Genomic DNA, 21,451 nt, shown 5'->3' on the forward strand with positions numbered 1-21,451 from the left:
TATGTGCCCCAGTTTCGATAATCTGGTGTGATGTACATTGATATTATATCCGATAAAGTGCGATGAAATCGCCCAGTCAGGCTATTAGTCTGGGGATGGTAGCTTGAGGTTGTCTTATGAAGGGTGGATGACGCCTAAAGAACTTCAGTAACAACTGTCGATAAGAAGACAGTCCAGCGGTCACTTAGGAGCACCCGGGAGCGCCATGACGCAATACAATTGGTCGCAAAAAGAAATTTGCTACTTCTTGAGCGGAACCAGTCCGTACAGGTGCTGTCTCAGCATAGCGTGTATGGTGGTCGACAGCTGTTATAATCCAATGGTTACCTCCATCGGCTTGAGGTAGGGGACCATATAAGTCGCTGCCGACTATGTGGAATGGCGTGGCAGGACAGGGAAGAGGTTGTAGAAGGCCAGCGGGCGAAGAAGTCGGTCATTTCCAACATTGGCACAGAGGGCAGGATGCAACGTATTTGGCAACGCTGGAAGATAGGCCAGGCCAAAAGAATCGTTTTTTCACGCTGTCGTAGATTTTGTCAAAACCGAGGTGACCTGCAGTGGCGTGATCGTGGAGAGCAGCCAGTATATGTGGCCGAAGCACACGTGGGCACGACAGGGATCTATCGAGATCCATCAGGGTAATACACGTAGCGGCGTAGGATGCCATCTTCGAGCTTGAAATTGCAAGGCTGTCGGCGAAGCCGAGTATTGGGTGGATCCGAAGCGCCGATAAGGCTGTGGATGATGGGACGGCATCAAGCAACGGCTAATTGCTGTGAGCGGAGAGCGGAGAGCGTGTTGGTTCTCAGAGTCGTCGGAAGAAACTGTTGTGATATACGTCGGGGAAAGAGATGGCCGGCAATGGTCAGAGGTGGAAATGCATTGGGAAGAAAAACAAGCTGCTTCCGAAAGTGAACAGTGAGAAAGAGCGTCGGCGTCTTGGTGTTGGCGACCTTATTTATAAGTGACGTCGAAATGGTATTCTTGCAAGTGTAGAATCCAACGGACAAGTCGGCCTGTCAAAGTTTTGAGTGAAGACAACCAGCAAAAGAACATGGTGATCGGCCACAACTGTGAAGTGCCGACCGTGTAGGTAACGGCGAAATAGTTGGACAGCCAAGATGACGGCAAGGCACTCCTGCTCGGTAATGGTGTAGTTTTTCTCAGCTGGAGTTATAGTCCGACTAGCGAAGGCAATCACTCGGTCCAGGACCGATTCTCGCCACCGGATGTTTTTCCACTGAATTCATTAGCCAATAGGAAGGCGAGGAAGTTCAGCCGGCACTGCCCGTGGCGTCAACCGGTTAGCATCCCTCAGGAGTCAGCATGGCAACAGCGTGCTCGCAATCGACTATCGGTTCACGATAATTGTGACGGCCACAGCTGAAATGCTTTCGATGCTTGACGCCGTGAAGCTATATTGTGTATCGTTTTTCGGCGGTGTCTTTTTCGAGAATTTCCACGTTTCGTTACGTAGTTTCGAGCGTTTCGAGAGAGGCGATGATCGGCGCAGCTCTGTCTCGTAACACACTGGCGATTAACGTACAACTAAATCTGGAATTGAATAGCGTGGTCTAAATACATAACAATCTCAAAAGCTGTTCGTGAGGCCCCTCTAACACGATGATTACTGCCAAAATGTTCACTGCAGGCTGCAAACAGGGCCTACGCACCAGAAAGCGTAGCCTGCACCGTGGCCCAGTATAAACAGCAGAAAAAATAGATGAAATGAGGAAGAGAATAATTTACCGAGAAATGGGCCCATAAAAGAAAAAAAAAACAGAGCGCTTGTAATGCACAATACTTCACGCGTTTCGCAAGCATTTGCGCTCCTTCTCGCACTGCGTATAAACAAGCCGATCCCTCGGTCATCGCAATGCTTCCCGAAATGTTTACATACAAATAAGATATAGGTACCAGCAAACTAGCGTCCCCGCTGCTGCGCTTGTCGGTTTTGAAGCTTCGTCGCACTTTTTCCTTTCATTGTTTGTGCCACAGCTCCCTGTTGAGCAAAAATTATGAACACTATAGCAGTGCATGAGCGAAGAACCGGCGGTCCCAAATTTGAGAGCGCTGTGAAGCTCCACATGTTAAAATGATTTCAGTGCACTATATACTGGACATAGGTATCCAGAACATTAGTTGAAAGTCCTGAGAGCAGACAGCATGCTCCGATGGTCAAGAAGTTGCAATTTTTAGAGCGGCAGTAATGGCCTGTACACCTCAAAACGTTAAGTTTCAACATTAAAAATGCGACCTTCAAATAAACTGCAAAACTATTTCCCAGGATCGCATGTCTCGGCGTGGCCGAGTGGGCCAAAGACAAAGCATAATGCCACAAAACACCCTAGCAAAAGAAAGGTTCACAACGTTTCAAAAACGCTTTAGGTTGGCCAGTTCATTCAACACTGGCAACTATTCAGGTTTCTCACTTTGTGTATTATAGATGGCAGTCTGGTTGTTGATACTCTCAATGGAATACTCCCTCGCTGAGCGAACATCCACGTCCGTCTATCTCACAGCCATTCTCGTTTTCTATACACTGTGGAGGCAAAGCTACATGAATACGTCATATGGCACACTGACACAAAAACGGCGCACATTTTCATCAGGCCGGTACGGCGCGAGGCCCGCGCAGCGTAGCGTGCAAAAGCATGGAGAGAAAAGCCTCCTTCCCCGCGCGGGAGAGCGCGTAGCTTTGTACGCGTTGCCGTCACCCTCTTTCCCATTGCCCGGGGAGAACGGGGGTTCATCGGCCTGGAATGTGCCAGACCTTTCGAGAACTTTCTATGGGACCCAACCAATGACGACGCGCGGCTCGATTGGAGGAGAGGGGAGCGCTCTAACCAACAAAGCTAAGTGTGTGTGCGCGCTAGCTTTGACGCGGGCTAACAGACAGACGCGGCGCGCCCTATTTAAAGAGACCGCGCCGCTTATTGAGTCAGTCAGTCAGTCAGTGTTTGCGACGTGTTCGCCTGTGCTTCGGCTGGACTCCCGGGGATCACCCGCTGCTGGCAAGCCCACGGACCTGCAAGGGAGCGGCGCTCGTCTCGTATGGCGGCCACATCGTGACTCTTGAGGCGTCGGACTGCAACAGTGCCCGGTGAACAATTTGGTGTTTGTTTATGTAACTCTCTCTTGTTTCACCTGTGTTGTAAAGCCTCTACATTATTGAATACCTCTGTAATTGCATGCTTAGCGTTTGTTATTCTGTGAACCTCTCTTCTGTGCAATTTTAGTGTTTGTGTATTCCTTTGTATCGTCTCTTGCTGTGCATAAATTGTGTTTTGCTTGTTACTTCTGACTCCGAACCTTACTCTGGCTTGAACCGGCGACAGCTGGGCACCAAACGGCCACACCCTTCTGTCACTACAAGGTAGTTGAATTCCGGCTGAGCTTGCCACGCAGGTCGAGGGCATCTCCTTTGCGACCGGAACAGCTACCCCCACTCACTCTAAGGGTGTCTGGGAGTGTGCGCACCTTTAAGGGCGCATCGGTAATAATCCCCCCTAATTATTAACGGGTGACACACACCCCCTTGATTATGGACCGGCAGGAACCGTACATCATAGGGTGTAATTGGCAAGTCCTTTTTTAAAGTCCTCTGCAAGATATCCCACAGAAAGACTGCATACTAGCAGTCAAGAAAAATATGGTCTATGGTTTCCGGTTTATGACAAATCAAGCAGTCCACCGACCACGGAACAGACACCTTTTCCCTCAACCACAGTTTAACAGGTAATGTACTACTGTGTATTAAGAAGAGAACACTTTTTGCTGACGACCGTGCTGGCATCTTAACTCTTTTTAGGACATGTACTACTGTGTATTAAGAAGAGAACACTTTTTGCTGACGACCGTGCTGGCATCTTAACTCTTTTTAGGACATCCTTACCTTCCCCTCCACAGTGTAATGATCGATACAACGGCACTGGCGTCATTACATCAAGCAGGTCCTTATACAGTTGCTTTTGGGTTACAGCGCTTAGGTATTCCATTGAGAATCTTACTTTTAAAATGTCAAACGAAGCCATAACCTTAGGTGAATAAACACTGAGTCTTCTGTGTTTAAAGTTGCTAGAAGACACCAAAAATTCGGGTAAGCCTTGGCTCAGTCTAACTTGAAAAACCATATGCAGAAAAGGGTCGGTTTGGTCCATAAGAACGTAAACATGGATACTATTTGCCGTAAAAATAAATGGGCCAAACCAAGTCCTCCACTTTTTACCGAACAAAACCAATTTGTACAGCTTGTTCTCTCCCAAACTGAACCTCAGAAAAAACCGCCAGCAATCAGTGAAACTTCTGGATGCTAACCCTTGACATAGACAACGCTTGCAAAACATACCAGACTTTCGCGACAATAAACAAATTGCATACAGTTGAACGCTGGAACATTGATAAATCAAGGCCACCGCACTTTGTTGTTTTCACTTTGCCCCACTGTACATATCATTGTTAACAGGAAATAAAGAAAAGAAAACTCGGCGTGGCCGAGTGGTTAGCGCAGGACGCTACGGAGCTGGCAAGGTAGAGGTTGCAGTTGGGCACAGATAGGCAAGGTAGAGGTTGCAGTAGGCCAGCAGGAGGGGATGTTGAACGCTTGCGATGCTGGCACGACGGACATAATGAAATGTATTTGGCGACGCTGGCAGAAAGCCAAGGCCAGAAGTAGCGGCTCTTGATACGTTTTAAAGTGGCTTAAATGTCCAGCAGAGTCGTTGTGGTAAGCCTCCATAATTTTAAACCAAGGGAGCGAGGTACAACGGGTACCCAGCGTTGACCCGTAGGATGATAAACGTCTCGGTAAAGTGTTCCATGGTGAAATCGTAACCGGCGAAGCTGACGGCGCAAGCGACTGTTTGGGCAACTGATTCTCCACGGAGGCGAGCGACGATTGTGCGACAGTAAGGGTCAGTCAGCTGCAAGGACGAGAAATGAGCGTTGATCTCGAGTGGAGCTATAGCGATGGGGGCAACATTCGGATGACCAGTAGAAGGCTGACTGGGATGGCAGGAGGGAGGAGGAGGCCGTAGGTGGAGCCGCGTCAGTAGGAAGCAATGGGCAGCGAGAGAGAGCGTCAGCGTGGTAGTGCTTTCGCCCAGATTTATAGGTGATGGTGAAGGTGTACTCTTGAAGACGTAGCACCCAGCACCTCCACCACTTCTTAGGTACCACTTGCTCGAACGTCTCTTTTTTTAGAACCAGCTGGCACACAGCGCACGACGCTCCGAGCAGCAGTCAGCGATGATGATGATGATGATGATGATGATCGATCTATTCAGACAAAAGAGGTGAAAGTTGGCGCACTGCGCTCACATTAACATAGTTTTTATGCCATGAGCACAAGTAACGTTGGCTGAAGGCTGCTACACAGAAAGATAAGAGAAAACATCCAAGTTCTATATTCCAGTATCTCTTGCCTACGCCATTGCGCGAACGAATGCCAGCAAAAGGCATTATTTAAACTTGTGATTCACATTACGAGTAAATACCAGCCACTTTGCAGATGCACGTTTTGCACATGAATGAACGTCCGCTTGAAGCAGTGCACGGCTCACGCTCTTCTATAACACACACCACGTAGCCACAGAAAGGTCTCACCAAGTATAGTAAACAAGCAGTATACCTACCGCAATCAAATAGACATGGCTCGAGGCGGACGTCACTGCACCTCCTTGACGCGCCGAGCCTCCAGATTGTTTTTCCAACGCGCAAAACAAAATGGCTCTGTGACACAAGCAAGTGAACCATGGAGGAAGGAAACAAATAAAGAGAGGCCCTTGCCATTCCCAATGCATTAAAGAAAGTACGGCGGAAGGGACGTCAAACTTTAGGGTTAGCCAAATCGGGCCATTATCCATGGCATCGCTGTTAATATGAAAACTCGAACCACAAGCAACCGCCTTGCTAAGGGCCCGAGGTACATGAGCGTTGCGGAGAGAGAAATTGCGGAGGGTAAAGGAGGAGGAGAGATTTTGCAGCGTCCAGTCACGGCGCGGCCGCGCTTGCTTCAAAGAAGTGACGTCAGGGCCTCTCCTAAGTTGTTTCCTTCCACCATGAAGCGAACCGTTGACAGAAAAAAGGCGACAAGATAACCAAGGAGCAGCACCTGGAACTGTTTCGCAAGCAAGGCAGCGGGGCTCTCCCAACGTAGTTCCGGCAATTTTGACGCAGCGTGAGCGCCTCATCGCTGTAGGTAAAGCGGCGACTGTGCCAACATCACGCCTTCGAGAGGCTGCTGGGCATCGCAGCTTCCGGTATTTTCACCTCCGGCAGGCGTCTTCGGACTGGGGGACATCTCAGCCGGCCAGTACAAACGCTCCCCGACACCCCGAGAGACCCCCAGAGGGAAAAAGCGTGCTACGAGATGCGAGAATATAAGATCTACCCTCTCCGAGCCTTTTGCATCCGATCCTTCTTCGACGGGCTCCTTCCATTTCGGACGAGTCTGTTTATTTTATTTTGCGTACTTTTTTTCACTGAACTTGCTTCCCTGACTAGAAAAGAAACGTAAGTCAGAAACGGATGTCTTGTGTACTCCTACTGCTGCGTGCGGCTTGAAACATTCGGCGTCTTTCTTCGGCGACTCTTCGTCGCTCGTGTGAATGCGCGAATTCGGGTGCGGAGGCGAGTTTACCTAGCCCGTGACGTCGTGCACCTCCTTTCCACGTAAAACCTTTTCGGAGTACCCAGTGTGAATACCGCTTAATGGGCAGGCCATGTGACTATTCCGACCGGCAGTGACTGTATGCCCGCTCATGCGCCGTGGCGCCGAAGGAGGTCCCGTTTTTCTAATGAAAAGCACTTCCCTGTCGCCTTTGTTGTTCCTCACCTTATATATTTATATTTCATCTGCTAAAATGTTTGCAGCACTGCGAAAGACAGGGGCGCCCTAGGCCAGTCATGAGTGTGCATGATCATAAATACTGTGTGCTACACTGCTTTTCGCTGTGCTGCAAACATAGGTGCAGACATAAGTAAACGGAGCACGCTTTTCCGTTCAAATTAAAATCGCGCCTTCTGTTTTCTGGAGATAAGAAAGCAATATTTGTCAAAGTTAAAGGGCACTCGCGTATACTACCGGTTGGAATATACTACGACTGCCAGTTTCATTTAGGCAACGCGTGGAAAAATTTAGAAGCAAATAGCATTCTTCGTTTACTCTTGTCTGCAGGGGTACGCTTTGTTCAGTCATCTATACAGAAACACGTGCACCAGAAACGCGCGCCGAGAAAGTCGAGAAGACAGATGGGGAGAGGCCGGGGATCAAGTGAGCACTTAGTTCTGCTGTTCATGCTTTCGTTAGTCATTTTCGAGCCAGGCGAAAACATTAGTCCTCAGAATTTGCACATGGCGCGCCTCTCGCCGCAGTTGCTACTCCTGCGGATAACGGGTCGATTTGGGGACCAAAGTGTAGTTTCTCCTCCCTGCAGCCTGTTTTTTTCCTTACAGTGTACATGCGGGGTAACCTTTCTTTAACACCAGCACCATTCCTATGTCTTGTCCTTTTTTTTTTTTATTCCTTTGATGCCTGTAACCACTCCCTTCACTAATGTCTTCGGCCCTGAGCGTGCACAAATAAATAAAAATAAATGGTTATCTTGGTTAAATGCCCGAAAAATAGACACGAGTTACGTCCTCGTTCTTTGTGTCTATGTTTCCTGCATTTAACCGAACCGTAGACAGTTTTGCTACTGGCTGAAAGACGAATTTCAGTAAGAAATCACGTGCCGCCACGAGGCAAAAAAAATCTGTCATCGCACACCCCTCTTTTAAATATTGTTTTCGAACCAGTCATCAGTTAGCCCATTTACTGACTGCGATGGTTGTGATAATAAATAATTACTTTTTGATAGGGTTTAACGGGTTCATGCATGTCTCGATCTGTTGTACTTTATGGCTGTTTCCGGTGTCATGAAACCTGCAGTGAAGGTAGCAGTTTTTTCGTTTGGGGCTGCCTTATTTACATTGTATACCGATATTTAAGCGCGAAAAGTGATTTTCAATACCTTATTGCTGAACTTCAGGTATGAGGCAGCTCGCTAACACACCTTCTTACTTTTCTTATTATCTCTTTTAGCTCTATTGGCTTTGGTTTGTGGGGTTAACGTCCCAAAGCCACTCAGGCTATGAGAGACGCCGTAGTGAAAAACTCTGGAAATTTCGACCAGTTAGGGTTCTTTAACGTGCACTGACATCGCACAGCAGACGGGCGCCTTGCCTTTCGCCTCCATCGAAAAGCGGCCGCCGAGGCCGGGTTTCGATCCCGCGTGTTAGCTCTATTCGATGCTTACTCTGAAGCTCTGCACTGCTCACGTTTGAGCAACCTTTACCATCACATATTTTAACCTATGTAACAATCACGGCCTACTTTGTGATTTTGCGACATCGGCTGTGTTGAAGCCGTGATAAAGGTCATCAGAAATTTAAACCACACGATGTTCTATCATCCTGCACTGATATCGAACTAGCACATGACATCTGTTTTTTTTTTTTTTTTTAATTCAGCAGTCGAGCACCAAATACCGGGCTGCATTTATAGTTTAATTGTTGTTCCAAACGTAATTTACAGTATTTTTCTTAGGGTTTTACATACTAATACTACAACATGAACAACTTCTGGTACATTTTTATGACCAGCTTGAGTATATAGCATGTTCATTCATTTTATGTCACACATTCTGGTATATAACAGGGCTAGGCAAGATACTTCGAAAAATTATCTCCGATACCGATACTTGATACCCTGAAAAATTGTATTTCCGATACCGGTACCTGATACAGGATCGACATCGAGTTTCGATGCAGATACTCAGTACTGTATCGTCGACACTTCAATACATCACTCAAATTCTAACATAATAAAGGTGGTAATACGATTAGCGGCATTAGAAAATTTTACCGCGCTGTCCGGAATCTTTAGAGCCTTCCTATAGCATAGTTGTTCTGAAAGAGCTTACAAATCTGTTTATTTTTCCTTTTAATACCAATGCACCAACTAGCTCAGCAATTTACTTAACAAATACGCCAGCACGAAGTTATTGTTTAGGTAGTTGCTCTTGTCATAACTTCACATTGAAATGAAGCCGTGAAGCCTATCGAAATAATTCTTTAAACTAATGCTCTACATGCGAACCGACCTGTGAGCACTTGGCTATACATACAAATACAAAGGCGCAACCTACGTGCATTTGGAGAACTGAGCAGTTATATTGCAATTAGTGCAATAACAAACTTTTCAAGATCTGCATATGGTTAAAAGCTAAACGGAAAACAAGAAACGGAAATAAAATGGCTGAACCTTTTTAGTCCGGAAAGACCACGATTTTAGCATGCAAAAAACGACGCAAATGAGAAAAGTCTCTCCATATACGCACACGAGCACACGGCAGTGTTTTATTAGATGAAGGTGCCTGTTGTCAGCGCGTAAGAGTGAACTATAGCCGCGTTGACTCAAGCATCCTGGAGGTAGCTAGGAACTCGACGTTCAATAGCGGCGCTGAAAAACTACCACTGGGTGTAGATAAAAGATACAACTCTCTTTTTTTAATCGAAAGTGACTAAAATGATGTCAATCGATTCGCATGTTTCAAAAAACAAATATTTACTTTTTTAGGATAGAGGTATCTTTACATGTATTATTCAAGGTTTGTTCAGATGTTTTCGCAAAAAACTTGTTTGACAAGGCATAATTTCTTATTCAAACTTTACTGGAAAATTGCATTCATACTTTTCATGTCATGCTTTTCATAAAATTTTGTACGTAATACTTTTTCCAGAAAAACATCTAGTGGAAGCCTGTTCCCTGCGGATGGATGGACTTGCTTTCAGTCAAACGCCTTAACTACAATAACGTGGTTAGCCGATTGCATCGTGGCGGACTGAGGCCTTAGAATCTTGTGTTCTTGCCGCCAAGCAGAACCGGCACGTGGAGCTCAGAGGTTTTGGGTTGTGCATAAGTTACTTCGTCCGACAGCACACTGAGGGCGCTGCTTGACGAGAATAAAAGGCCGCAGAGACGGGGGGTGGATGCCAAAGGGTGGGAAGAGTGGGTACAGCAATGTGCATGATCCCTACTGCGTGTTCGCCTTGCGTTTCCGCTTTGTTCATATCTCTCTGTGTATCTCATAAAGGCTCAGCAGCTTCTTGGTACGCACTCGGTGCTCAAAAGTAAAGCACCTCGTGAGCACCTGCTTACCATTGCCCCCCTGAAGTTTTAAAGAAAGGGAATCTGGAAATGTGGTTGACGCTGAGGGGCATTTGTAGGGAACTCAGGGGGTACTGCAAGCCGACCTGTCTCTGATCTTGTACTACCACCCTGAACGAGCGCTGTTAACCCGAAGTGCCACAATGGCTTCAATATTTATAGTTTTTGTTTAGTATCGAGTATCGGGTAAATACATGATACACTAAAATGTATTTTCGTTACCGATACTCTAATACTTTCACTCTCTGCACGAGATGCCTAATACCGATACACAAAATGTACCTAAAGATAGTATCGAAGATACATGTATCTTCGATACTGCCCATGACTGGTATATAATAGGCGTTTTCTACCCAGCAAACTGTTTCTTTAGCTATTACGAATGTTGTTTTCTTTTACGCTAATGTAAATATGCAGATATGGGCCAGCAATTTATTTATACCACATTATTTTGTTCTTTATATCTTCCTTTTTCGCCCAGCCTTCTCGTCACCATTAAGAATTTTTTGTTTTAAAGGACCACTTAGCCACAAAATCCTCGTCACACATCTCTTGTCACGTGTTCAGATAACTCGCCGATCATCGAGTGATAAAAAAAGCGAACGCCTAGACAATGCATGATCAAATGGGTATACCCAATACCCAGCTCTTTTACACATCGCTGTAACTACCAATTCACCGTTACTAATCAGTCATGATGATTCCCGATGTTATTACGTTCGTGTAAAAGCTACACATGCGTCATATTTGGTCATACCCCTCATCTCATACATACAAAAACGCACGCGCGCACACTGTCCTAGCTGGATAGCGACACAAGAATAACAACGCCGGGAAACTGCTTCAACCCACTCCGTCTGTCATCACACGAAAAGCAAACTTAGAGCACGCCTTACGTTCTCCTGCGCCTTGCACATACTCATTCCGCAGCACACAAAACCAAATTGTACAAGGTTAGCAGAGAGCACACAACGATTGGCAATACCTTTGCGCCCGTGTAAGAGAGGATATTAAGAACTAAGCATTTTGTGTTAACCAGAAATGACCACTTTGAGCACGCAAGCATACGTGCCAGATATCAAGGCTACACGGCAGACAAATACTACGGAAAACAGCCCGCAAATGAACGACTAACTTTACGACTCCGGAAATGACACACACGAACGGTTCGTTGGTTGCTACTTGTCGCGTTTGATTGTTACCAGCCTGAGAAGTCGCGGTTCTTCCGGAAATCAGGACACCGTTCAGTCATTTCGTGACTAGTTCGGGCACTGGGGCACGCAACACATGGTCATATCGCCCCGGAAGATGCCATTCCCGCGTCTTTTTCAGCGAGCCGCGACGAAGCTTGGGGAGCGCAATGGCAGCCGCCGGTCGCAAGGTGGCACTCATCACTTCACAGAATGACTCCACCTTGCAAGAGGGTTCGCGGATCGTGGCACTCTATTCTAATTTTGTTTCGCAAGCATTTTACCACTAAAAATAGCTACGGAAATGTTACCTTGTCTGAGTGATATAAACCCTGCTTCAACGTGACAGCATTCAAGACCTGTTCACCAGACAATCTCGCGTAAACATTGCCGGCGTTTTAAGGCCACGTTCGTATGGCTTCGTTAAAGTTCGCGACTTTACGCTGATTAATATGAGTGGGATAATTAGAGAGGCACAAATCAAAGGATCGATGACAACGCGAGCAGCAGTGTGTACGAAGGATCTGCAAGTGAGCTTCACATGGAAGCCGCCGAAGGTTTCGCGTCCCACCCTAAAAAGCGGCGCTTAAATGTTGCAACGTCATCTACAACTTCCAATGTAGCACTTTGTTCCAAAATATTTAAGTAAGCTAGTAACTAATTACTAATTATTTACTTTCCAGAACAAAAAAGAATTTTATACAATAGCGCTCACGACAGGGAACAACATTCATTTGGATTTACTCTTCTTAGAGACTGTCTTTTTCTAAACAAACTTCGTTAAATATATAGCTGGGACACCGCAGGTATAGCGCCGCCTGCTTCGTTCCTGCTGGTAATGATTTGCCTAGCACAACTGCTGCTTCACAAGCCAATGCATCTTCTGCGAGAAGGTGCGACACGTGTCGTGTAGCGAGCAAACATTATCTCCCGGTAGGCACTAGTCATGGGCTGGTGAACACAGAGTAGCCCCGAAGCATAATGCCATCATGCCTTTGATCGCCACGAAAACAGCGGTGACAATGAAGGGAAGCACCGAAGCGGCCACTACCTCTGACGCCGGCCCGTTGCGCCTACCTGAAGAAGTTGTAGGAAGTCTTTTGCGTCGGGATATCAGCCTGCGTCCAGGTGTCCACGTAGGCGTATGCTCCGACCAGCAGTAGGGTGAGCCCGATGAGCCAAATGACCAGGTTCATCACCAATAGCGGGAAGCGCACGTACGGGTTGACGTCCAGAATGACAGTCGCCTCGGTCGAGGCTATGCCGCCAACCTCGCTGGTCATCCCCGATTTGCGGGCCACCGAAGAGAGCGCTGTGTGCAGGACAGACTCGCTTTCAATCTACCGAGGGATGCTTTTAGTCAGAGCCAAATTAACAGTGATGAAGGACCGGGTTAAAAAAAATTAAGAGGGCCCTTATAACCTCCCACCGTCCTACCTCACCGACCTGGTAGTCATGTTTGAGACTTAACGCGCTTTACAATTTCCTACAAAGAACAAGCACCATATTTACTCGAATAATCTGCGGAATGTCTTATCATTTACTATCCCTCAGAGCACGTGGACAGACCAGCATCTAGACCTAGCTATTCAAGCAAATAAATAACCAGGACTTACAACATCCTCCCTAAAAAAACAGAGTGCGCACTGAAAAAAAAAATAAATTCCTCGAGTGGTTATTTACTTGGTAAATCGATAGAGCAGGGCGATTGGTTGCATGAGAGCACAGGCGAATTAGAGACGAGCTCGTTCATAAGCTATGCGCAAATTCTTACCGTAAGTATCCTACCAATCATATAATATTTTTTTAATTCATCCAGCAAGACGAACTCAAGCTCGTCTAACGCAATGTTTCTAAACGGAAACTGTGATATTGTGTTCTTTATGGTGACAAAGCAAATAAAAAATAATGTTATTTTCCAAACGCTGTCGTAATGGGGGGGAGAACAACCTTTTCAAAATGATGGCTCCTGTAGAAAACGAGATCGCTGCAGAACAGACGCAAAATAAAATTTTAACACGTTGAAATAATCAGTAATATACGGTATATTTACGTTTAAACAGATTGTCGACATTAACAAAGATAGTATACTACAGTTTGCACGTAACCTAAATATATAAGACGGAAGCACTTTTCCATTGATCGTCACATTATAGAATTAATTTCTTTTATGAGCTAGCGTAGGCAGCGCACTGCACCAAGAACATGCCGCTGCTGTAGACGGCGGTCGGAAAAAGTAGTACAGCGGATACTTGAAGAGACAATTCTGGTAATTTTTTATCGTACTGAGTTAACGATTCATTTACATTGCTGAAGCGTGGTCCTCACAGTACGCGATTACATTTTTTTTACAATACCCGAGCAATATTTTCAAATAAGCGAAAAACATGAATCAAAATTGTAACTCCCGCGCATGGCCCGGAAAGCAGTGCCTTGCGTGACGTCAGATGATGACGTCACAGGCATGCACCCGCTGCAGTTCTGCCGAGGTGTGCGAACGGCAATTGCTGTCACGTGCGGCACCAGGTGAAACATATTACGTGATGTCGGTGAGTCGACCTCGATGTCATCGGACAGGGACAGCAAGAACTCTTGTCATCCAAATGCAATTTAAAAAAGAAGAACAATATTTGACATGCATGGGCAATGAGGGTAAAGCAAGCTGGCGACCTTGAATGCTGCTAAATTATTGTCGTAGAAAGCATCAATTGCATACAATTTTTTAGCCAATTACACACTCACAAACCCGATTCAAGTGGTTGGCATACATGAGGGCCACCGATCATTACTACACATCCTTTTCTTTCTTGATACCGACCCTAAATCCGACTCACTGCGAGTGACATTGTCTACACAGCGATACCCCTTCCACGTGGAAAATTTAATGTCATCCCCAACGAATGGCATTTTTTAAAATTCAATATCATTTTTTCTACGCGCTGCTAAACGACAAAAACTAATCAATTTCGCAAATAATGGCATGATAAAAACTGAGCGTGCTCAAAATTTTATAGGCCTTAGATACGTTACGAAAATGATCCCTCTCTGAAGGAAATCAGTTTTCAAATTCCCGCTGACGCCTGACATGCAATGCGTCACCAACCTGCTGATCACGACTATCCATTTTTTAAACTCAGCGGTGGTGTCTGCGTTTGTTCACGTAAGGGTACGGAAAGTGCGCCGAGCCCAGATCTAAAGTTTAAAGCGCACGGGCTGGCCATGCAGTTTCAACTACGTGCACTTCGCCTACCAAAGTAAATTTCGAGAACAAGTGATATAGGCATTGCCTATAGTGGGCCGACCTACGGATGCAACCTTCAAGAGTACGCGCCCGACGTCTTAGCGGCGTTCCGTTCTCTAAATATTAGTAATATAAAAATAGGCGCAATAAATATTAGGTGATACATTCAAATACGACCGACCCCAGCCGCATCAAGGAAGTAGACGGACAAATTCGCAACACCTACCGCACTGAATGCAGCGAGCTTACCGCACGGTTGTGCCCGCGAGAGCAGCGGACAACGGCAATCTGTCTGTGCGCTGCGCCCTAATCGTCGGTAGGCCTAAACTGTTTCACACAAAAGCCGCAGCAGACGGCCCTTTGGAACTGATCAGTAGTAAACTGTTCGTGGAATAGTCGTACTGTCAACCTAACTGTCTCAGAGTAAATGAAAGATTTAATCTCGGCGACACCTTAGTAGCAGCGGAGCTATTGAGTACGAGATCGGATGAGCTGAGCAACATATCGGCAACTGTGAACTGCGAGCAGAAAATCGCTCAGTTGTATTGTAGTTATATTCATAATTTCTTTGCAGATCAGCAATCCTCAGTAAGGCGTTTTTTCTTGCATTGATTTATCCAATCGCTTCTTATTTAACCGATCAGTAGACTTTGGCGTGCTTTTTTTTTCCGACTGTTGCTCGCAAACAATCCGCCGTGCCGACACCCGCGGACTGCGACGCAGGAGGTTTATTTTATGTCGTCTGCGGAAAGAACTTCGGCACAGCATCCGATTTCAATAATCGCCTAGTAATCTTGAGGCCAAACTCTTCTATCAGAACCATCCTGTGTTGGCAGCAGGCCCGCGTGGAATGTTCCTAGCATTCCTAAGTTCCCAGGTGTAGAGAGGGGGTGCCGGATCGCACAATGCAATTAGTCGCGAAGCTTTCTTTTTCTCGTTATATTAGTGGTAAATCAATGTGCTGTTTTCCGCATAGAATAACTCGTGCAGCCAGCACCATAACACTAGCCATCACCCATCTCTGCAAAGGAACGCATTAAATCAGGTGTGAGCTAAAACACGAGACAGTGATTTCAAGATCAATGCGGTTTGCAAGCAAGAGATGCAAGAGCATCGAAAAATCATTGGAGTCAACTCCGGCTATATTTCGATTATTACAGATATCAACGAAATTTGCAGACGTTCTTCTCAACGTCAATATTACGTGTTCCAAAAAGCACAGTTGAGGACGCTTTGGTTTTCCCGCAAGGTAATTTCAAAGATAGCGTTCCGGTAGCAGCGACTCGCGCTGCCAGACAAGGAATTTTTACGGCCAACACTGTGCTTGATGACGTCACAGTCGTGAAGGGGTTTTCGAGCAGACGACGGCGACCATGCAACGGCGCTACTGAGTGCGGCTTGGACGGCATGGCGTCGCCTGTACGATCCTATGAGGTGCGGCTGACACAAGGCAGGGCGACGGCGGTACCACTCAGAAGCAGCCTGGCACGACGCAGGCATGGCCGACAGCTTGCTTGAAAACAACATAGATCTTGAAATAATTGTCTTGTAGTTTCTGCTCATACTCATACTTTAATTTGTTCCTTTGCAGCTATGGATGGTAGCCATGTGTTGTGTTCTGTTGGCTGCACGAGTTATTCTACGAAAAACAACACACTGATCTACCACCGATTTCCCGGGGAACAAAAAGCTTGGCGACAAATTGAATCGTGCGATCCGGCGCCCCTTCTCCACCTGCGTACGCATACATCCTCGGAACGTTTCACGCGGGCCTGCTACGAACACAGAATGGTTCTGATAGAAGAGTTGTTGACGCTCTTTCCGCACACGACATAAGCCAAACCTCCTGCCACAGTCCGCCGGTGTGGCACGGCGGATTGTTTGCGAGCCACCGTCAGAAGAAAAAAAAGCATACTAAAACCTGTTGGTCTGTTTAATAACACGCTATCGGGTAAATTAATGTAAAAAAACCCTTACTGAGTATCGCTCATCTACAACGAGATTCTGGGGATAACTGCGATACGAGCTAATTTCTGCTCGCAGCTCACAGCTGCCGATATATGTCGCTCAGCTCATCCGAGCGGTGCTGCATTCAGTGCGGCAAGTGTTGCGAATTTGTTGTCTACTTTGTTGATGCGGCTGGGGTTGGTCATATTTTGATATATCGCTTAGCATTTATTATGCCGAGCAAACGATCATGAGAGGATGGAACGAGGCTATGTTTTGCCGTCGGGTGCGTACTCTTGAAAATTGTATCCGTCGATCGGCACATTTGCTTGTTTTTTTTTAATTGCATTTGGATGACTACCGTCCTAGCTGTACCTGTCCGATCATGTCGAGGGCGACTTACCGACACCACATAATATGTTTCACATGATGCCGTACGTGACAGCGATTGACGTTCGAACACCACGGCAGAACGGCAGCGGGTGCATGCGGTGTGGCTGCACGCCTGTGTCCTGATCATCTGACGTCACGCAAGCACTGCTCTTCGGGCCACGGCGGGAGTTTGAATTTTGATTGAAGTGTTTTGCTTTTTAAAATTATTGCCGGCTTATTGTAAAACATTTATCGCGTAAAGTGCTGACCAAGCCTTCAGTAATATAAAAGCATCATTTACTCAGTACGGTCGAAACATTGCTGGAGTTGACCTTCAAGCTCCGACTTTATGTGTATTATAGAACAGTGTAATGGTGCCTCTTTGCCGCCTCCCCATGGCGACTCTCATTCCCTACATGCACGTTGCTTTAAAATAGCGTGAACACTTACACTATAGTGCTATCGCGTCTACAAGACCGCTAAAACGTCCTGCTATTTTTAGAGAAGCATTTATTTTATTTATTTATTTATTTATTTATTTATTTATTTATTTATTTACCCTCAGGGCCCAAGGGAATTACAGAGGGGAGTGGGGGTAAAGTAAAGAAAGTAAAACACAATACAGAAAAAAAAATACCGCAACCTAAATGGTCATTATACAGTAAATGATAACGACTGCGCAACAAGATATAAAAATACAAAATCAGCAGCAACACAACCAAGCGGTAGATAGTGAACAAGCAAAAGCACAAAAACGACAGGAGAAGTATGTTAAACATTGGAGCAAAAAAGGTTAGTAACAGCTGCACGAAAAGCAATTGCACGAATTGCATGTTTACTCCAACGAAGGAAATATAAGTTTAAATACTTAGCAGGAATCCAGCTTTTAAATGGGGCCTGTAGTTGCATAACATTTTTTTTTTCATTGCATTTATAAGCAAGTGAATAAATGTGTATGTTTCTGTGAGCGTTTTCGAGCATATACTGGTGAATTTCATGATGAGATCTTCGACGTTGAGCCGCCTGAGAATCTCGCGTGTCTACTCACAGCAGCTGAGGCAGTTGGCAGCTATGGGCAGTAATAATGTTTAGCTAATAATTTATTTTTCATCGCAGCTTTACCTCCTAGCGCTCAAATTGATAAAACTCACATCTGACCTCGACACCAGTAATGAGTGGCTACCAACTGAGCTAATGAGCTGGCTACTAACTGAAAGCCAGCTAGAACCCGCTTATGCAACACGACCATCATGTGGTACCAGCTGACTTCCAGCTGGTAGGCATTGGAAACCAGTTAATGCCTTTTAGTACCACCTGGGACCAGCTGAAACCACCTTAAGCCAGTTAAAACCACCTATGAAGTTTTTATCCAATTGGACGGATAGAAAGTTCTCTATTTTGACTGGCGAAATACGAGGCTAGCTTTAGAATTAAGCGCACCATCTGACGAACAGCTTTTGGAGCATTCCACATTGCAATACCTAAGCACTAATTTTACCCATGAGAAATCCCGAAGATGATGGTTTGACTATAATTTGGACCAAACCTGGATGTCTGCCGCTTCTCAAGCTCTCGGAAGGCCCCTGAGACAAGTGGGCGCGTTCATTTCAGCTTTTGAACACAGGATAATCTGGCCCTGGTTTTAGTGTAGTGCACATTGACATCAGATACCTGAAGCCTAGTCCAAAGCCTCAGATTTAGATTAAAGACAGTGTAGTGAGATAACCAAACGAAGATGACACCAGTAGCATCAAAAGTATGGTTCAGACACAGTGTGCCAGGTGGGCAGACTGGAAAGTTTTCGGCACTGGTATAAGGCACGGTTATTCAGAGGTAATTAAGACATGCGTTTTTTCCGCAATGTACGCCGTTAGGCAGAAGAGAAGATAATGATGAACGTTCGAGAAGGGCAGAGATAAAATCAGCTTTAAGGATATCAATAGGATATTCGCGAGTATTGAATTCAGTGAGACATGGCCTCTTGGGTGATCCATTGAATTTTAAGGCAAAGAAACATACAGGGAGACCGCAGAATGTGACGCAGCGATGTGATAAGACGATCTGGTGGCATAGCATGCATGATGGCGCAAAATAGAGATAAGGTGAAAAGGGATGTGATAAGGTGATCTGTGGGCATAGTATGGTGGTTGCTAGCGCGAGACAGGTAAACGGTGGAAAGGGATGTGATAAGGTGATCTGGGGGCATAACATCAAGGTTGCTAGCGTGAAACAGGGATAAGGTGAAAAAGGGTGATCTGGGGGCATAGCATGATGGTTGCTAGCGCGATACAGAGATAAGATGGAAACATGGTGATGGTGAGTTTGTCCTACAATGGTCACAACCAAATTGGCGATTTCGTAGACGTGCGCAAAACGATAGCGGACGCAGAAAAATATCGTAAGCATAAGCCAAGCACTATTTGTGGCCGTGCCGCATGCAGTGTGGCCCGTGGCTGCTGACATTGCATTTCTATGGCAGCCGCACACAGTTTTCTGTTATGCTTCTCATCGCGGGAGAACGGATTTCTAGCCTTGATGAAAACTATTTGATAGCCAAGATATTAGAATTTTAGTTTAGCGCTGCCGCTTACCGCGGCCATCTACCGCTACCGCGCACCACCAGCACAGCACGCGCTGATTGGCCCCCGCGTGCTGCGTCCGCCGAAATTTGACAGAAACGTGGCGCCATCTGTCAACATCAGGGTGATCTGCGTATGCGCACTGACGCTCGCACAGTAGGCGGTAGCGGTAAGCGGTAGCCATAAACTAGAAGTCTCGATTGTCGTATGAAGGAAACGGGACACAGCGTAAGCACAACACGAACTCGTTTTTCGTTTGCACAACACGAATCAAGATAAATAACGATATTTTGTCATTAAGTGACGGAATGAAGCTTCGAAGCGTTGCTGATGCTGCTATGCAGAGATCTGAAGCTGTTTCCCCGCCAGTAAAATGACCTCAGTTATAAGGTGTCTGTGTTAGAAGAGTGGTGTTCTCAGGTGTCTGATAAGTGTGGAGCTCGTCTTGACAGTGCCGCCAGTGAATGCGGCGCCGTTCTCTTCTGAACAGTGAACTCTGCGTACTAAGTGCGATTACTGGCTTCTACTCTTATTCACCTAGTTGTTTCCCTTTTATTCCAAGGATCGCGGTTGCTACCTTTTTTGAGTAGATATGTTCCACTACCACTTCTAGTGTTGCCAATGCCACTAGGTTATTCAAAATTGCTGAACTAAAGCTTCTGAAGCAAGACCTGTAGTATAATTTCTCCAAACGTTCGCAGTTCGCAGTTCGTTCGCTTGTTACACAGAAAGCAATGGCATATGGGAGTGGTTACACTCAAAGCGCCTTGTCCTTACCATTCGCTGTGCTCTCGAAGCGCTTCTTGGCCTCTGGCTGCTTATCCTTAGCAGCAGCCACATCTGCTGGCAACGCGTACTCGGCCGAGGCGAAAGGAAGCTCCTGGATGGACCCACGCATCGGCCACAGGTCATGGGGTGTGTCCGTTCCAGTGTCCACTGTTGAGGCAGTTTTCACCCCAGGAGCAGCCATTGCGTTGGCTGGAGTGTGTTGTGTAGCCATGTCATTCGTTCCTGCACCGGCGTCGGCTAGACATGGTCCAACGGTATTCACTTTTACAGTCTGGGGCACCGCTGACTCTATCTGCGGCTTGTTGGGCTTCGGCTCTAACTTCACGGCCGCTTTGAGCGTCGGCTCCGGCTTGGTCTCTAGATGTGTCTCTTCTTGGACTGCTATATTCACCTCTCGCTGCGCCTGCGCCTGAGCGTCAACTGGTTTGGTCTGGTCTAGCTGAGCATCGCTTGGTTTCATGCTGACAAGCTCCTCGGAGCTCGGCGTCGATCCTTGCTCCTTCCGAGGCTCATTCTGCAACTCTGCTTGTTGTATATTTAAAGGTTGCTGCACAGTGTCCTGGACCTCCAGTTTTCCCGAAGGTTTCTGAAAAACCTCCTGAGGATTTGACGCACCGAGAAAAGCAGCAGCTTGCGCGGTTGGGCGGCTTCCCCGTCGTCCAGTGCTGGAGTTGTCCAAAGCGCCGGGTGGCGGCGGCAAGCGGTATGATTTCGGCGATACAGGCGCTGAAGTACTGACGGCACTGCCGAGGACTCCTGTTTCGGGTGTTTGTTCACTTTGAAGTACTGATGATGGGGAACTGGCGTGAAGACTGGGCGCCTTACCGTGATGATGCTGCGGTGCGCATAGAAGAGGAAATTATATGAAGAGGTGGGAAGGTATGGAATATTGCGCACAAGATTACTGAACGGTGTTGCAGAATTCCGTATAAGCTGTCTCATATCGCCATGAGGAAACATCTCACGCGCGCAATGAGTAGAGACTTGGGAAACGCAGATATAATAAGGCTTCTCGAGGAGACTTATGTTAGTGATACTTGAGTAACTCAGCGATGTCTGAGAAAATATTGCACACTGAAATGGTATACTGAAATAGGACCTCGCGTAATTGTTTAGCGCGGTA

General features: G+C 46.4%; 1 protein-coding gene across 1 annotated transcript in view; it reads right to left on the reverse strand.

The window, feature by feature from the left end:
• The window catches only part of LOC146182943 (tetraspanin-33-like), a 37,462-nt gene extending 16,280 nt beyond the window's left edge, over nucleotides 1–21,182 (reverse strand). The window contains exons 1-2 of the mRNA XM_084608304.1: nucleotides 20,317–21,182; nucleotides 12,478–12,712 (exon numbers count right to left, since the gene is read on the reverse strand). Of these exons, the coding sequence (XP_084464430.1) occupies nucleotides 12,478–12,712; nucleotides 20,317–20,788 (707 nt within the window). The 5' untranslated portion in view covers nucleotides 20,789–21,182. The remainder of the gene's footprint in view (nucleotides 1–12,477; nucleotides 12,713–20,316) is intronic.
• Nucleotides 21,183–21,451: the final 269 nt, after the last annotated feature.

Source organism: Amblyomma maculatum, chromosome 7, assembly GCF_055883805.1.
Source record: "Amblyomma maculatum isolate TAMU_Amacu chromosome 7, ASM5588380v1, whole genome shotgun sequence".
Taxonomy (NCBI): Eukaryota; Metazoa; Arthropoda; class Arachnida; order Ixodida; family Ixodidae; genus Amblyomma; species Amblyomma maculatum.